Here is an 18,425-nt window from a genome sequence, read left to right on the forward strand (position 1 = left end):
AGTAGAGTCTGGAAGTTCTCCTCTTATTGCTGTGATTTTTTCAGTGAGGTAGGAAGCAAGGTGAACAGTTGAGAAGCTCACTTCACCTCTAAAGACATACATACACTGATAATGAAGGGATGGCAAAAGATATTCCATGCAAATGGAAACTACAAAAGAGCAGGAGTAGCTATACTTAGGTAAAATAGATTTCAAGACAAAAACTGGAAAAAGAAGACAAGGCCATTATGTAATGATAAAGGGGCCAATTCAGCAAGAGAATATAACAACAATAAATATATATGAACCCAATGCTAGAGCACCCAGATATATAAAGCAAGTATTACTAGAGCTAAAAAGTTAGATAGAACCTAGTGCAATAATAGCTGAGGACTTCAACGCTCCACCTTCAGCATTGGACAAATAATGCAGACTGAAAATCAACAAAGAAACATTAGACTTAATCTGCACTATAGACCAAGTGGACATAATAGATATTTACAGAACATTTTACCCAACAGGTGCAGAGTACACATTCTTTTCCTTAGCACATGGAACATTATCAAGGATACAAAACAAGTACCTCAAATTAAAAAATACTTAAATTATATTAAATATACTTTCTGACCACAATGGAATAAAACTAGAAATCAATAGCAAGAAGAATTTTGGAAAAAATATAAATGCATGGAAATTTAAAAATGTGCTCCTGAATGACCATTAAGTCATTGACAAAATTAAGAAGAAAATGTAAATAGTTCTTGAAACAAATGAAAATGGAAGCACAGCATATTAAAACTTGTGGGATACAGCAAAAGCAGTACTAAGAGGGACGTGTATATCAATAAATGCCTACATCAAAAAAAATAGAAAAACTTCAAATAAACAACCTAATGATGCATCTTAAAGAACTGGAAAAGCAAGAGCAAATCAAACCCAAAATTTGTAGAAGAAAAGAAATAATACAGATCAAAACAGAAATATATGAAACAGAGATTAAAAAATATAAAAGATCAATGAAATAAAAAGTTGGTTTTTTGAAAAGATACACTTTCAAAACATATGAAGAAGCCAACCATTTTCTCAACACGTTAACTGCTATCACCTTGTTCCAGCCTATCAACTCTCACCCAGATTTTTGCAACAGTCTCCTGACTTGTCTCCCTGCTTTTGCCCTGCTACAGATATCCAATTAAAATGTAAGTCAAATCGTGTCCCTCCTCTGCTCCAAGCCTTAAAAGGTTTCCCATTTTATCCAGACAAAAGTCAAAGTTGTTGCCTTCTCCCCAGCTTCCTTCTGCAGCCTCACCTCTGCACCGTCCACACTACCTTCTTGTTGTCGCTCTCTCTCTCTCTTTTTTTAGACGAAGTCTCACTCTGTCACCCTGGCTGCAGTGCAGTGGTGCAACTTGGCTCACTGCAACCTCCACCTCCCGAGTTCATGTGATTCTCCTGCCTCAGCCTCCTGAGTAGCTGGGATTACAGGCGCCCGCCACTGTGCCCGGCTAATTTTTGTATTTTTAGTAGAGATGGGGTTTCCCCATGTTGGCCAGACTGGTCACAAACTCCTGACCTCAGGTGATCCGCCCACCTCGGCCTCCCAAAGTGCTAGGATTACAGGCATGAGCCACCGCGCCCGGCCTCTTGTCTCTTGAACCCACCAATCATGACCTTTACACAGGAACTTTGCACATGCTCTTCCCACTATCTCGTATGTTTTCTATGGTTCACCCATCCATCTTCATCAGGTCTTTACTCAAAAGTCCCACAATCAGTGTGGCTTCCTTGACCATACTACTTAAAATTGCAACTCGGGTCCTGTAAATTTCTTATTCTCCTTCCCTGCTCTGTATTTCTTATAGTACTTATCAGTATCTAACATACAATATATTTAATTTACTCATTCAGTTTATACTCTGTCTCTCCCCATTTGAAAGACAAAAACTGGAAAAAAAAGACAAGGCCATTATGTAATGATAAAGGGGCCAATTCAGCAAGAGAATATAACAACAATAAATATATATGAACCCAATGCTAGAGCACCCAGATATATAAAGCAAGTATTATTAGAGCTAATAAGTAGTCAAAGACTTGTATCTTGTTTACAATGCTTTCTTCAGTGCCTAGAACAGCACCAGGCACACATTTTCAGAATGAATGAATAAATTTCAGAATCATACGGTGAGGCCAGGACTTGTTGTGGTGTGTAGTTACTCCACAGACAGGAGATGTGCCATCCACCTAAAATTTGGTTTGATTGCTGACAGTGAGAATATCTCACATGCACCAGGAAGATATGAAAAAGTTTATTACTCACATCATGTGGCTTTCTGGGGATAGTAGGTCTGGTTCCCAAGCAGGTCCAAAAGTAGCCTCAGAGAGCAGAGAAACGATATGGAGTTCTAGTGTGATTTGGCAATGGGGCTGGGATGAGGATTCCCATGTGCAGGGTAGGGTTTGTGCAGTTTGAACCTCCTGCTAGTGCCAAAGGAGGGAGCACCTGAACTTTCTTATCAGCTTGCCCAGATGTAGGGCTGAACGGTCAGGCAGGGAGAGGTGGACAGTCAAACATCAGAAATGGGGTCAGAATGTTCATTACAGGTCCCATAGCAAGTAGGACTGTTTGGGCATTTCATATTCTTTGATCCTACCTGGCACCTAGCACATAAGATCTGCAACGGATCCTACAACTCTAGGCAAACTGTCTTATTTTTCAGATGAAGAAGGCTGAGTCCCGTCCCACTATGTCATTCTGTCTCTGTAGATCACACTTTGAGCTGACTCAGTAGCTGGCTTCCCTATGGCAAGGCCTAGGGCTGTGGAGACTTAAAAACAATCTTGCACAATTTTTTAGATTCTGACTCTCAGAACCCTTTTCTATAAAATTCTTGTAATATCTACTGTACACTTTGTCAGACTAAGGGATTCAATGAAAGAATGTTAATAATGTGCCGTCATATGATTATACTCTGTGAAGAGTCGTTGCTAGGGTCAGAACATGGTGGTCTCTAGTTAAAGATCATTTGGTCTAGGCATATTTAAGAGAACACTTTTGAGTATAAAATAGGTAGACTTTAATTATTTAATTTTATATACAGTAACAGAAATGAGGACCATTGCTTTGTGTGGGTTTGATTTTTAATTTTTTTTTCTTTTTTGAGATGGAGTCTTGCTCTGTCGCCCAGGCTGGAGTGCAGTGGCGTGATCTTAGCTCACTGCAAGCTCCACCTCCCGGGTTCATGCCATCCTCCTGCCTCAGCCTCCCGAGTAGCTGGGACTACAGGCGCCCACCACCACACCTGGCTAATTTTTTTTATTTTTAGTAGAGACGGGGTTTCACCGTGTTAGCCAGGATGGTCTCAATCTCCTGACCTCGTGATCCACCTGCCTCTGATTTTTACTTTATATAGTGAAACTTTCAAATAAACAGAAAAGTGAAAAGATTAGCATAATGAGCATACCAATATCCTTTACATCAGTCTAACAATTGTTAATATGTTGCCTTCTTCATCTATTTGTTTTGGTTGTTGAACTAAAGTAAATTAAAGCTATAATGATATTTTACCCCAAAATACATCAGTTTGTATCTCAAAAAAAATAAGGATATTGTCCTATATGGCTATGATGTCATGATCACACTGAACAAAAATAATGATTCCTTAATATCATTTAATATCAGTCCATATTCAAACTGTGTTAAGGCTTCAGTGGGATGTTTCGTGAGATTTTGAGTCAAATTCTCCTTTGTGGGTCTGAAACTCCTCATTCCCCAATTCACCGTGCAATTAATGATTTCTTCCCTGTTTATGGGAAACAAATGGGATTAGCAAATTGTGACTGTTGCTTATTTCCCAAAGGATAAATCAGGCATAATAAGGAGGGGAAAAGTAATGTTTGTAAAATTCCTTGGACAAATCTCTATCTTGCAATTATGTGTATTTGCCTTTATGTGTTGGAGAAATTCTGAGCATTAAACCAGTCTCAAATGAGATAGTAAAGTTCTGATTGGATGTCACCATCTCCCATAATTTTCCCCAGAATGTGTGATGAAAGGGCTCCAGCCTGGGTGACAGGGGAAGACTGTGTCAAAAAATAAATAAATAAAAATGAAAGGCTTGAAAATAAAAGAAAGTAAGCATTGAGATAGTGGTTTCAAGTCACTAAGAGTAAAAAAAGTCAAAGGGCCACTTTACTGTTTTCCTTATCTTCCAATCAAGACAGCGTCATATACTTTATTTTATTTTTTTATTTTTTTCAGACAGTCTTGCTCTGTTGCTCAGGCTGGAGTGCAGTGGCATGATCTCAGCTCACTGCAACCCCCGCCTCCCAGGTTCAAGCGATTCTCCTGCCTCAGCCTCCCAACTAGCTGGGATTACAGGCGCCTGCCACCACGTCCGGCTAATTTTTGTATTTTTAGTAGAGACAGGGTTTTGCCATGTTGGCCAGGCTGGTCTTGAATTTCTGACCTCAGGAGATCCACCTGCCTCAGCCTCCCAAAGTGCTGGGATTATAGGTATGAGCCACTGCACACAGCCAGCTTTATATATTTTAGAGAACCAAAACCAGGCATAGCCCCAAAGAGGGAATGATGCCTCGTTATTGCCAGGTCTTGAATAAGAGGGTGGAGAAATGGGCACACATGTGAAGGAGAGTTAAGTACTTGAGCACAAAATTTTATCTACTTCCCTCAATTCCTCATTTTGCTTTGCATGGGAATTCTCTATCAGAGAAGTTGGAGAGCTTTAAAGATTTTGACTTTTCAGTTGAGATGATGCCAATTCTTTGTAATTTTGTTTTCCACTTTAGTTGTTTTTTCAAAATGATTTTTTTCTTTTTTTTTATTGTAGGCTTTGCACTTCTGGGAGGACATCCTTGTTTTCTTACCACACAAGATATTCATTTGGGTGTGAATGAAAGTCTCACGGACACGGCCCGGTTTGTAAATATTTTCTTCTCTCCAAAGCTGATTTCAGAATCTGATGGATAAATTTCAAAAATAAAACATAATTCTCTTTAAATAATTGTTTTCCCTCTAATTGTTCGTTCTCCATTTTCCCTCTTTCCCTGATGTTCTGAATGCCTTTCCCTCATCCTATGGCCACTTTCCATCGGTTGAAATAATTTTTCTTGGCAATTTTTTGAAGAAGCTTCTGATCATAAAATTTCAAACTTATGGAAATTTTGAGTTCATCAAGTATGACTCTTAGATTTAACAGTTGAGGAGGAAATGAAAGTCCAGGGAAACTGACATTCAGTGACTCATAGCTAGTTACTATCAGACTAGGTAATAATATTAATAACTATTAATAACATTTATTGAGCATTTATTATGTGCCAGGTATTTTTCTAACTTGTTTAATCCTTATAACAACCCAAACAAATTGTCAGAAAGAAGTGAAACAACTTAATTAGGCACAGACTAGCTGCTATAACACAAAATCTCAAATGTCAATATGTTAACATAGTGCAGATGTTCCTGATTGGTAAAAGGGAAGAACAGGTTGTTAATTTATGTGGGTTATTCAGGGACACTGGCTGAGAGTGATTCTACCATCTTCAACATGTGACCTCCAAGGTCAGTTTGGGTGTTAACATCCAGCCAGGACCAAGGACAATAGAGCATGGAGAAGGCATACTTGTTTCAAAGCCACCTTAGCAGGGAAGCAGTGCAAACAATTCCACTTATATTTCATTAGGAAGTACTAGTAGCTCACTCCCATCTAGATGAAGGGAGAGATGGGGAAAGGCTCTTCCCCACTATATTATAATGAAACTGAAGCATAGGCCTCCTGACTCCTCATGCAATGCTCATACCACTACATCATGTCTGGCTAAAAAATTCAGAGCAAATGTCTTTGTTAAAAGTTTTGCCCTCAAAAGAGAAGACTAATGATTCTTTTCCTGAAAATGATACGCCATAAAGTTATTTCTTGCAGATACCGTCTGCTTTTTATGGCAACCACCCTAGTATATACTAAAGAATTCACCTCATTTGACTTGCTGAAGAGATTTCAAATAACTCATCTTTAAACCTTTTAGTTATGTTATTTCAGATGGGACAATGAAAGTATTAAGAAGTGTGATTAGCCTCTGGATTCTAGGGACAAAAGGAATCAAGGAACATAAATTTTTTCTTCCAAATAATCTGCCACTGACTGGGATTATATTTGTCTAATAATTCTGCTTCCACAAAAGTGAAATATACTTTATTCAAAAGCAAATATTACAAGCTGATCAAGGGATGAAGCCAGAGACATATCCAAGCAAAGTTTCAGTGGGGATCCTCTATATAGGACCAGGTGAAAGATGGTGAATGAGTCATATGTAAAGCACTGGTTGGAAGAGGGTTCAGTGGGAGGAACAGCTGAGTTGAGCAGTGCAGGTTGGCAGTCAGAAAGAGATCAGGATCCAGAAATCAGGGCAGTGGGCAGGATCCCAAGAGCAAGAGACAAACAGCCAAGCATGGGCTGAAAATTGAGGATGGGTATAAACGTGCTCTTTTTTGGGCTTGCTCTCCACACAATTCTCACTGCAAGTCCTTAGAGGAGCTCTACGTAGATCCTGAGCAAAACAGTCTGCTTACAGATGTTTTTTTGTTACAAGTTCCAAAATGATTGGGACATTTTGAGTCCATATAATTATTATAGTTCCATTGCTGCATGAATACATGGGTCCATGAAATGGAGTCCACATAATTCATTTTGACCATTTTATCTTATCCAAAACACTGAAAATAATAGCTACTCCTTAAAGATTGTCTGCTGTGGACCTCTTGTGCTATTATCTCTAAATCTTTTTAAAAATCTTGCAAAGTAAGTATTATTGGCCTGGTTTTATAGATGAGGAAAGCATGGCTCAGAGAAGTTAATGGAGCTTAGAAGCTGACTAAGTCAGGGTTTAAATCAAGCTGTCTTTATTTTCTAAGGCCGTGTTGTTTTGATTACCCCATAATGCTGCTTCTATTCAGCCCACGAGAGGGGCAGCGAAACAAGTTATAGAAAATATTGGGCCGGGCGTGGTGGCGCATGCCTGTAATCCCACCTACTCAGGAGGCTGAGGCAGGAGAATTGCTTAAACTCGGGAGGCGGAGGTTGCAGTGAGCCGCGATAGTACCATTGCACTCCAGCCTGGGCAAGAAGAGCAAAACTCCATCTCAAAAGAAAATAAAAGACAAAAAAAAGAAAAAGAAAAGAAAACATTGACTTGCACGTCAAGAGGTCCCCATGACAACCCAGAGGTTTGATGATTCACTAGGAGGGCTCACAGGACTCAGCATGTAGTCATACTCATAGTTATGATTTATTACAATGAAAGTATACCAAGCACAATCAATGAAGGGAAAAGACAGAAGCAGGAAAATGAAAGGAGTTTCTGCTTTGTGGAGAAAGTGACAGATTAGGTACTGAACATACTGCATTAAAGTTTGAACCTCTGAGTGCAAATGTTCACAAGCCATTGGAGATAAAGACCTTGAGTGAAGTTGAGAGCTGAGGAAACAAATATAAGCTCGGTGGTAAAAATTAGCTCCATGGTCTCAATGTGGGAGAATTGCAGAAGGCTGTGCCATGAGAACAGGTGCAATTAAGGAGGGGGAGGAGGAAATCCTCAGGGTACAAAGAGAACAAGGATAGTACAATATCAGAAGAGGCTGGGATGGGAGATGGGGGATATCAGAAAAAGGAGTAGAGTAGCTATTGTAGAAATCTGACTTTCTTCTGTGTACCTCATTACTGCTTAATCTGCCAAAATATCTGACAAACAAGACATGCTGAGATTCAGAAATTCAATAAAGCTAAATTGAAGAAGACAAGATAAATCCACCGCCTTCCACAGATGAAGATGCAAGGAAGCAAATCTTAATGACATCTACCTTGCTGATATGCACCTTGTAACCCTCAGCAATCGCCTCCTTTGCTTTTTTTTTTTTTTTGCTACTCATTTAGGGCTTTTTATTTCTTTTTTGTGTGTGTTTTTTTTCTTTATTATTATTATTATACTTTAGGCTCTATGGTACATGTGCGCAACGTGCAGGTAAGTTACATATGTACACAGGAAGGGGAACATCACACTTCGGGGACTGTTGTGGGGTGAGGGGAGGGGGGAGGGATAGCATTGGGAGATATACCTAATGCTAGATGACGAGTTGGTGGGTGCAGCGCACCAGCATGGCCTCGTTTGCTTTTTGTAGAAGTTTAACATTTTAAGGTGCAAAGGGATTGGAGGATGATTAAATGACATTGCTGGCCCTTTCAAATCAAAAGAATCGTGCATGCCTGACACTGATTGACAGTGTTGCTTCTTCATTGCTGGTCCAGCTGCTTTGGGGGCCTGGTTGAATAAAAAGTGCCTGCACATTGGTGAAAGAAGAGCCTGAGGGAGAATATAGTGAGTGTAGCAACCGAAAGAAAAAAAAAGAAAGAAAGAAACCGGGCCAGTCTCTTGAAAGCTGTTAAATGCAATTTCCAAAGAGTCACTTATTTGTTCAAATGATTTAATTATTCATTTATTCAGAAATAGTTATTGAACGCCTCATTTTTCTTCAGACATTGTTTTAGCACTGAGAATAAAATGCTGATCAAGGCTGGGTGTGGTGGCTCACGTCTGTAATCCCAGCACTTTGGGAAGCCGAGGGGCTGGGGGGTGGGAGTGGGTCACCTGAGGTCAGGACCAGCCTGGCCAACATGGTGAAACCCCATCTCTACTAAAAATACAAAAATTAGCTGGGCGTGGTGGCAGGCACCTGTAATCCCAGCTACTCAGGAGGCTGAGGCAGGACAATCACTTGAACCCGGGAGGAGGAGGTTGCAGTGAGCTGAGATTGTGCCACTGCACTCCAGCCTGGGCGACAGAGCGGGACTCTGTCTCAAAGAAATAAATAAAATAAAATGCTGATCAAGTCAAACAAGTTTCTTGTTGGAGTGAAATTGCATTCTGGAGCGGGGAGGCTTTTGCTAAACAAATGAATAAAGCATGAATAGAAGAGCAGGTTGAAATAAGTGCTACGATGAAGCTAAAGCCGGGTTATTTGTTGGTGGGGTGGGGGCTGCCTTAGATTGGGTGGTCAGGGAAGGCCTCTCTGAGGAGGTGAAAGTTAAGAGCTCAATAAAATGACAGAGCCAGGTACGCAATGCTGTGGGAAGAGTTTCATAGAAAGAACTGCTGATGCATAAGCCCAAGGCAGCAACAAACTGGATGTGTTCAGGAACAGAAGGGAAGCCATTAATGTTCTAAAATCTTCAAAGAAACACATTTTGAACCTGATTTTTTTTTAAAAAAGCACCTTACAGATTGGTCCTCAGTCTCACCCACCAAAGAAAGGAAAGATAAAATCAGAACAAGTAATAAAAATCCTAAATACACATTCAAAATCCAATGTATTGTAGAGCAGATCTTTAGAACTTATTTATGGCCTGGTGGGGTGGCTCACGCCTGTAATCCCAGCACTTTGAGAGGCCGAGGTAGACAGATAACCTGAGGTCAGGAGTTGGAGACCAGCCTGGCCAACATGGTGAAACCCCATCTGTACTAAAAATAAAATAAAAAAAAATTCCGCACGCCTGTAGTCCCAGCTACTAGGGAGGCTGAGGCAGGAGAATAGCTTGAGCCCAGGAGGCGGAGGTTGCAGTGAGTCCAGATCCTGCCACTGCACTCTAGCCTGGGCAACAGAGCAAGATTCTGTTAAAAAAAAAAAAAAAAAAAAAAAGGCCGATGCAGTGGCTCACACCTGTAATCCCAGCACCTTGGGAGGCCGAGGTGGGCGGATCGCGAGGTCAGGAGTTTGAGACCAGCCTGACCAACATGGTGAAATCCCGTCTCTACTAAAAATACAAAAATTAGCCAGGCGTGGTGGGGTGTGCCTGTAATCCCAGCTACTCAGGAGGCTGAGGCAGGAGGATCACTTGAATCCAGGAGGTGGAGGTTGCAGTGAGCTGAGGTCACAGCACTGCACCCCAGCCTGGGTGACAGAGTGAGACTCCATCTCAAAAAAAAAAATATATATATATATATATATATGTAACTTATTCATTCATGTTCTATAACTGAAATACTTGTTGAACAGCAATGCTCATTGCCCCCCACCTCCAACCCCTGGCAACCACCATTCTACTTTCTCCTTTTATGTATTTGACTATTTTAATACTTCACATAAGTGGACTCATGCAATATTTGTCCTTCTGTGACTGGCTTATCTCACTTAGCATAATGTTCTCCACGTTCATTCATGATATTGCATATGCCAGGATTTCCTTCTTTGTAAGGCTGAATGATATTTCATTGTAAATATATACCACATTTTCTTTATCCATTTGTCTGTTGATGAATATTTAGGTTGTTTCCACATATTGGCTATTGTGAATAGTGCTGCAAGGAACACAATAATACAAATATCTCTTTGAGTTTCTGATTTCAATTACTTTGGCTAAATACCCAGAAGTGGGCTGAATCATATGATAATTCTATGTTTAATTTTTTGAGGAACTTCCACACTGTTTTTCATAGTGGTGGCACCATTTTACATCACCACCAATGGTGCGGAAGAATTCCTATTTTCCACATCCTTGTCAACACTTGTTATCTTTTGTCATTTTGATAATAGTCATCCTAACAGGTGTGAAGTGATATTGCACTGTGGTTTTAATTTGTATTTCCCTAATTATTAGTAATATTGAGTACATTTTCATATACCTTTTAGCCACTTGTATGCCTTTTTTTGCAGAAATATCTATTCAAGTCTTTTGCCTATTTTTTTAATTTTGACTTTTATTTTTTTTCTGTTAAATTGTAGGCATTCCTTATATTTTGGACATTAACCGCTTGTGAGACACAGGTTTGCAAATATTTTCTCCCATTCCATAGGTTGCCTTTTCACTCTGTTGATTGTTTCTTTTGCTATGCAGAAGCTTTTTAGATCTCATTTGAAGTATTATTACAATAAAAAAGTCTTACATTTAGAGTTAAGTAAGATTTTAAAAATTAGATCATAATAAACAAGTATCCCAAAGAAGATCTGACAGTTAAGGAGAGAAAAAAATGTATTGTTCTTTTCTTCCTTGTTACAATAATAAAACCTATTCACTATACAGAATATTGTGGCTGAAATCTCATTAGCTTGGTCTGAGCTGCATTTTGTATAATCTAGAGGTGACTGAAGGGGAGCACTGAGGTGGAGCTGTCCACTGATGTTTTGGAGGAGCTGATATGTTGGAGTCTCTAACACCACACTCAGGTTTGATCATTTATTAGAAGGACTCACAGGGATCAGCATACAGTGATACTCATGGCTGAGATTTGTCACAACAAAAGAAACAAAGCAAAATCAGCCAAGAAAAAAGGTGCATGAGGTAAAGTCTAGGGGAGACTAGGCACAAGCTTCCACAAGTCCCCTCCCAGTGGTGTCACACAGGATGTGCTTAATTTCCCCAGCAAACCAGTTCCCAAGGCTTTTATTGGGGACTGGTTACAAAAGTGCCCTCTGCCTAGGGTGATCCCAAATTCCAGACACCCAGAAGGAAAGCAGGTGTTCAGCATAAAACATAGTGCATATAGAAACAGTTTGGGCACATTGGACCACCCTTCTCATTTCTGGGAATGGTGGGAACCCTCCTAAAGTCCAAGTTCCTAGATGCTAGCCAAGGGTCAGCCTTGTAAGCAGCCCTTTGAAGGACAGCCACCTCAAGGCGCTATGTTAGCTTTTTTCTGCATAACCAGGCTCTCATCTCTCTTCTGAATTTTGCTCAATTTCTTTTACCTAGATGTACTGTAACCGGTAAGGGAGTGTATGTTATATCCATGGGAAGACAGCCTTAAGATTTGAGTTGTTTTCTTGCTTCAGTACGGATCCCTGGAGGCCTAGGTTCCCCTGGATAGAATCAGTCCTATTGCTCACTTCCCTTTATTGAAGAGTCTCTCTTAGGAGCTCTTTCTCACCCCCTAACATATCAGAAAACACAAAACATACACATAGATATTCAGTTAAGTTTACTTCAGATGTGAGGGTATTTTCAGATTTTGTCAGTTACCAGGTGCTCTACCGGGGTTATGAACTGGATATTCTTTTTTTTTTTTTTTCTTGCTCTGGGCTTGTCCTTTTAGATGTGACACCAGAAGTGACACCTTCGCATGACTCAGATCACTGATTTTTTAGAAGTTTTAAATCATATGGAATTTAGCAACAGCAAGTGGGGCATTATCACTCCAGTTTCAAGGCTTTCTGTTTCTTCTGTAATGACAGCTTTTCATGCCTAATGCTCAGCGTACTACTGAAAAGTGCATAATAGCTTCACAGTCATTTGTCTTCTCATATAGTACTTAGTAATGCAGCTTCAGGAACCACGTGTATGAAAGGCTCCATATAAAACCAAATAATGTAACATTGTTCTACTCTAATTTCTTTCCCTATAGATGTAATTTACTTATGGTAGTGACTGCTAAAATGTGTTCAGCTAATTTGTAAAACCAGTAGAAAAGAAAATGAATGTAGACCACTGTATTAGTTTCCTAGGGCCACTACAACAAATAACCACAAACATGGTGGCTTAGAACAACAGAAATTTATCTTCCCACAGTTCTGGAGGCTAGAAGTCCAAAATCAATGTTTCAACAGGACCACAATTCCCTTTCCAGTGGCTCTCAGTCATCCTTGGCATTCCTTGGCATCACCCCAAACTCTGCCTCCATCTTTGCCTGGGCTTCTCTGTGTATCCTCTCCTCTTCTTATAAGAATATCTGTCATTGAATTTAGGACCTACCCTACTCCATATGACTTAATCTTAACTAATTACATCTGCAAATATCCTACTTCTGAAAAAGCTCGCACTTTGAGTTTCTAGGTAGACATGAATTTTGGGGAAACACCACTCAACCCACTATAACCACATATCCACATATCCCTATGATACCATAAAAGGGGTTTCCAATCATTGCTATTCTCAAATAATGAAAGTTATAGAGGGATTTGTGGATGAGAACCAATCCTCAAGAGGAGTGAACCATTGTCATATTAAAAGGAATATTTCTAAAAAAAAAAAAGCTGGAATATTGTTATTCAGGTATTTATACCAACTATGTCCAGACTAAAAATGTTAAATGTTTTACGATTTTTGGTAAAATGTTTTAAAATATTGGTACCTAATGGGAAATACATATCTCATGAGGTAGTAATAAATTGGTACCTAATGGGAAATATGATACTTCCATGAATCTTTACAGAGAACACCAAGAACCCAGCAGTTATGAAAATTCTGTATTATTGGGAAAAATGATGACAAAAGCCACTCTCTCACAGCGTGAAAAATGATATATTCTCTTAGAGGCAGTGTGCCAGAGTGTCAAGGACAGGGGCTTCAAAGCAGAGTCACAATTTGGTTCAATTCACAGCTCTACCACATCCTAGCCCTTATGGTTTGGGCCAGATGCTTCTGAGTCTCAGCTTCCTCAGTTGCAAAATGGAGATACTTATACTTATCTTAATGCATTATATAAGGGTAAATGAGATCGTGCTTGTAAAGGACACGTGTACAGAAGAAATTCAAGTAATGCTGGTTGAAACAAGTTACGATCTAACCCAATCTCAAGACAAGCACTGACTCAATTTTGGCTATCTCTGTGGTTTTCCTAAACAGCTTACACTGACCCACTGAACTTCCATTAGCACATTTTGAAGAAATTATTCTAAATGCCATTATACCCCATCCATTTTTCTCTAAGGTCTTCAAACTTGGGCTCTAACATTTAAATCAAAACAACCTGGCCATTATAGATCCTTCATTAATAAATTGAATATGGCAATTTTATTCAACATCTCTGGCTTCTTCCAACACCAGCCCATTTGACAAGAACCCATCTAGGTTTGCTGAGAGTATTCTCTATCTTATTTCCTCATCATTCTTATGTTGATATAACTAAAATCATCTGGGTAGAGATGCCAGAGGGCTAGAATATTCTGTTTCCTAGAGGGAGACTCAGAGAGTTTATCTCATAACCAATTTACATTGGGGATAGAGATTAAGTCTGCTTTAGTCTCCTTTTGGGACTTGGCCGAATTTGACAAAAAATAAAATCAGAAACATCCATTTTTAAGTGATTACAGGGTTCTCAAGGATGTAATATGCACAACCAAAACATCCTTCCTCTATCTCCCAGTCAGCTGTTCAACTGGTAAGAGTTGTCAGTGAAAGAAACTGGAGTTTAGAGGGCATGCAGTCTGATTCAAACAAGGCAGGATGGAGACAAAAGAGAAAATGGATAACAGGACCCTATGAGAATACAACCTCTGTTTGCCTTTGGCTTTTGAGACACTTTCACCATGTTCCAATACTTTAGGAACAACTCAACTCCTTTTTAGAGCACCAGGATTGCTGTATGATTGTCCATCTCATCAACATCCATGTTTGCTCATCAACATCCATGTTTGATCTGGCCCAGCACACTACTTGTTTTTTATTTTTTAGTATTTGTTCACCCAACCGCACTAACTCTGCACCAGCTTTTCCTGGGGTCATGAGAGGCTTCGTTTATTGTCTTTTTTTGTTTCATTTTGCTTTATTTTGTTTCAGCCTTCAGGATGTTTTCGTTAATTCCTAAATAAGTTTCCATCTTATACCAAAAGAAAAAACACCAAACAACAACAGAAACTAAGGGTTGGAAAGGATTTATTTACAGCGACCATCCTTTTCATGGAGAGAGTGACCATCACTCTCTCAAAATGGTCACTGAGCCCTGCATAAATCATCCCATCATTCTCAACAAACTGTCGCAAGGACAAAAAACCAAACACCGCATGTTCTCATTCATAGGTGGGAATTGAACAATGAGAACACATGGGCACAGGAAGGGGAACATCACACACCGGGGCCTGTTGTGGGGTGGGGGAAGGGGGAAGGGATACCTAATGTTAAATGACCAGTTGATGGGTGCAGCACACCAACATGGCACATGTATACATATGTAAATAACCTGCACATTGTGCACATGTACCCTAAAACTTAAACTATAAAAAAAAAGTACCCAGTACTAAGGGACTCTTTACATACTCAGCTATTTTGTCTGATATCTATGTAGACTGACTGTTCTCATCAAAAGTTTATACAATCTGACTGAGAATTATCTTTGAAATTGAGTTAGAATTGGTCTTGCTATGACTCTTCTCATTGTTCTCCCATTTTATTAGTATCTTTATAAACTCATTGGATGCTAATACATTTGAAGGTTTCAATTTATTATGATTATTATTCTTATTAATTATCCAATTGTCCCATATTTGGTCAATGTCATCTTTGTTCAAGTTGGGTCATTTTGACCTAACTCCATCAGTCTTTGATAACTGTCTTGCTTTGTGGTGTGACAAGATGTTCCAGGCTCATCTTGTACATTTCTTTATTAAGACCAAGAATTAGCCATTGCTCTAAGAAGACTTGGGGCATTTTCAATTACTTTCAAAGTCACACTTGGGAGAAATTTCCTTTCTTGAATGATATTTCGTCTGATTATTAAAATAATATTCCTTTTGATAGAATATACTAAAGAAGATTTAAAAAAATAGAGCCACTGATACCACCATCATCCAGAAATAATGGATGTTAACATTTTATCTCTGGAACCGTCTTTCCATTTAAAGTTTCATGCCGTGCCTTTCCTTTTTCTAAACAGTAGGAAAAGAGATGATGAATGAAACTAGACATTTTAAATATTTAGACAAAATAGGTTGAACACATGTTTTAACTTGTTAATCATTTTTGAAAAATCCTAATATTGGCCATTAAACTTCCAGGGCAAGCTGGTATATGTGGGAAACTTTAAATTTGAGTAATTTGGATTTTGCAAAAGCCTTTTTGCTACCATTGTTGGCTAATGCCAAAGATTGTCTGCAGAGCTGTAAGAATGCACTGGAAGGCAAGCAGAACTGTATATATTAATAGAAATGAAAAGAGGCCAAAATGAAAAGTCATTACAGAACCAGAGAGTATTTTTTCAACTTATCAACTTTTCATTTGTAGCATGTATAATAAAGCTCTTGCAATGTTTAAAGCTGGGGTTTTAGATTGATGGAGAGCTCTATAAATCCCAGATTACTATTAATGTGCTTGCAGTCCAGCTCTAGTTACAGGGTTGTCATTGTTTCCAGTGAAAAGGTTTGTTTTTATTACTAAAGATCTTTAGATCTTTAGTAGCCTGGAAGAATTAAAATGGTGTTTTCTAGCAATTTTAAGCATGAAGTAGATACCAATGTCATTCACAAAATAATATGAACTAATTGTCTAGTTAAGTGTCTTTAATATCTTTGTTCCCCTAGGTGAGTCCAATGTGAAAGCAACCTAGGAGCTGCTCCCTCTCAACCCCCATATCATTGGATTCCACCTTACTTGAAGCTCCTGTGGTTGAAAGAGGACTAAAGTGGCATTTTCTGCCAGGCTTTGTCATGCTCCCTTTTGCTCACAGGTGCTTTAATGTCCAAGGGGCTTTTTGTGCCTACAGGGATATTCCGCACTCTTTGTCCTTTGTCCTTTGTTTACAGTCCAATTTTATAACCTTATGAATTTGTCAAACATTTAGCATTTTTTAAACCTAAAATAATAAACGTTCCTCAAAGCACAGCCACCAAGTCAACGGCATAAATAGCCCTTGGGAGCTTTTCAGAAATGCAGATTCTCAGGCCTCAACCCAGACCTCCTGAATCAGAAGCAGCTGGCTGTGTTTTACCAAGTCCTCCTGGTAATTCTGATGCATATTCAAATTTTCATTGCTTTAAATATTCACACACTACTTATACAACCAATAAATCAAATGTATATTAAGTGAACAAAACAAATCTACTCAACCATTTACACATTGATTGCAAACTTAATGAAATGCTTTTAAACATTTAACTTAATCACAAGCCTAATATTTCAGATTTCCCTACATTAAACATCTTACAAAGGAAAAAATACATGTAAAATACCACATTGATTACAGAGCCGATTATTATTTTGACAACAAAACTGGGCACACAGCTGTTAATATCATAGATTTAATTTTGTTTTTTTATTCTTAAATCTCCTTTTATTTTTACTTTTGTATGGTCCTGGAATTTAAACTTCTGTATGTTGCTGAATTGTTGGAAATTCTACAAGAGACTCTTTATACTTTCTCAGGGTTTATGTAATTTTTCCAGACTGGAAAGAACAAACATATCACCTCAGGAAGTCAGGGATACAGGTTAAGTGGATTACTGGCCACTTAATTTTGGTTAGTTAGTGGGAACTGGTTGCTAAATTCAAGGTGACTTAAACTCAAGCTGCTGGCCACTAGACAATATCTTTTTATCACATAGTTTTTGGTTTTTGTCATGAAATCTATATTGTTTTCTCATTGCTGCTTTAACAAATTACCACACACTTAGTGGCTTAAAACAATACAAATATATTATCTTACAGTTCTGGAGGGCAGAAGTCTAACATGAGTGTACAGGGCTGTGTTCCTTCTGGAGGCTCCAGAGGAGAATCCAATTCCTTGTCCATTCCAGCTTTCAAGGGCTGCCTATATCCTTGGGCTTGAGGCCCCCTTTCTCCATCTTCAAACCCAGTGTCTTCATAGCTTCTCCTCTCGTTTCTAACCTCCTGCCTCTCTCTTATTCTCTAGTGTTATATTGGGCCCACCCAGGGGAATCTCCCCATCTCAAGATCATTAACTTATGAATATGAATCTGCAAAATTCCTTTTGTCAAGTAAAGCAATATATTCATTGGTTCTGTGGGTTAGGACATGGACATCTTTGGGGACCATTATTTTGTCTACCACATGACACTTTTTGTCAATATATTTCCCATTTTTACTGTGCATACACATATACACAATGTATTTTTTAATTAGGCTTTACAATATATAATTTTATTGCCTGGTTTAAAACTAAATATATTGTGAACATTTTCTTTTCTTTTATAACAGTTAAAATAATTGCATAGTTTGGAGAAAACATAATTTACTAAGCAATCTTGTTGGGGAAATTTAGGTATAATTTTTTTCCAAGGAGATTTCATTCTTTTTACAATGCTGTTAGAAAAAAGGAGAGTCTGTCTTATATAACTTTCTATAGATGATGGAAACTTGCCCTTCAGTTTAGCCTTTTAACTTGCTTCTCTACATCCACCTAATCATCAGTCAAGTAATTCATTTTCTCTTTTCCTGTCCATCTCTCCCATTTGCTTCCTCTTTTTTACCCCATCTCCCTGGCACACATGCAGACAGATTTCTATTACCCCAGCGCTTTCTGATCCTTCCCTCCACCGCCTCCCTTTAAAGAGGCTTTCTTTCATTTTAAAGAGACCATTTTAATTGATTTTGATCAACTCTACTCAAAACTTTATCCTCAGTTTCACATTAGGATTAGCCTTTAATAATCTGAAGATATAATTCAATTGTTTAAAAGACCATGTTAATAAGACCTTGGTAGAGTTACATGAATCAAGA

General features: G+C 38.7%; 1 protein-coding gene across 1 annotated transcript in view; it reads left to right on the forward strand.

Moving 5' to 3' along the window:
- Positions 1 to 18,425, forward strand: part of OTC (ornithine transcarbamylase) — a 99,053-nt gene that overhangs the window by 54,846 nt on the left and 25,782 nt on the right. Inside the window, exon 5 of the mRNA XM_054472092.2 lies at positions 4,827 to 4,914. Within this exon, the coding sequence (XP_054328067.1) occupies positions 4,827 to 4,914 (88 nt within the window). The remainder of the gene's footprint in view (positions 1 to 4,826; positions 4,915 to 18,425) is intronic.

Source organism: Pongo pygmaeus, chromosome X (genome assembly GCF_028885625.2).
Source record: "Pongo pygmaeus isolate AG05252 chromosome X, NHGRI_mPonPyg2-v2.0_pri, whole genome shotgun sequence".
NCBI classification, from domain to species: domain Eukaryota; kingdom Metazoa; phylum Chordata; class Mammalia; order Primates; family Hominidae; genus Pongo; species Pongo pygmaeus.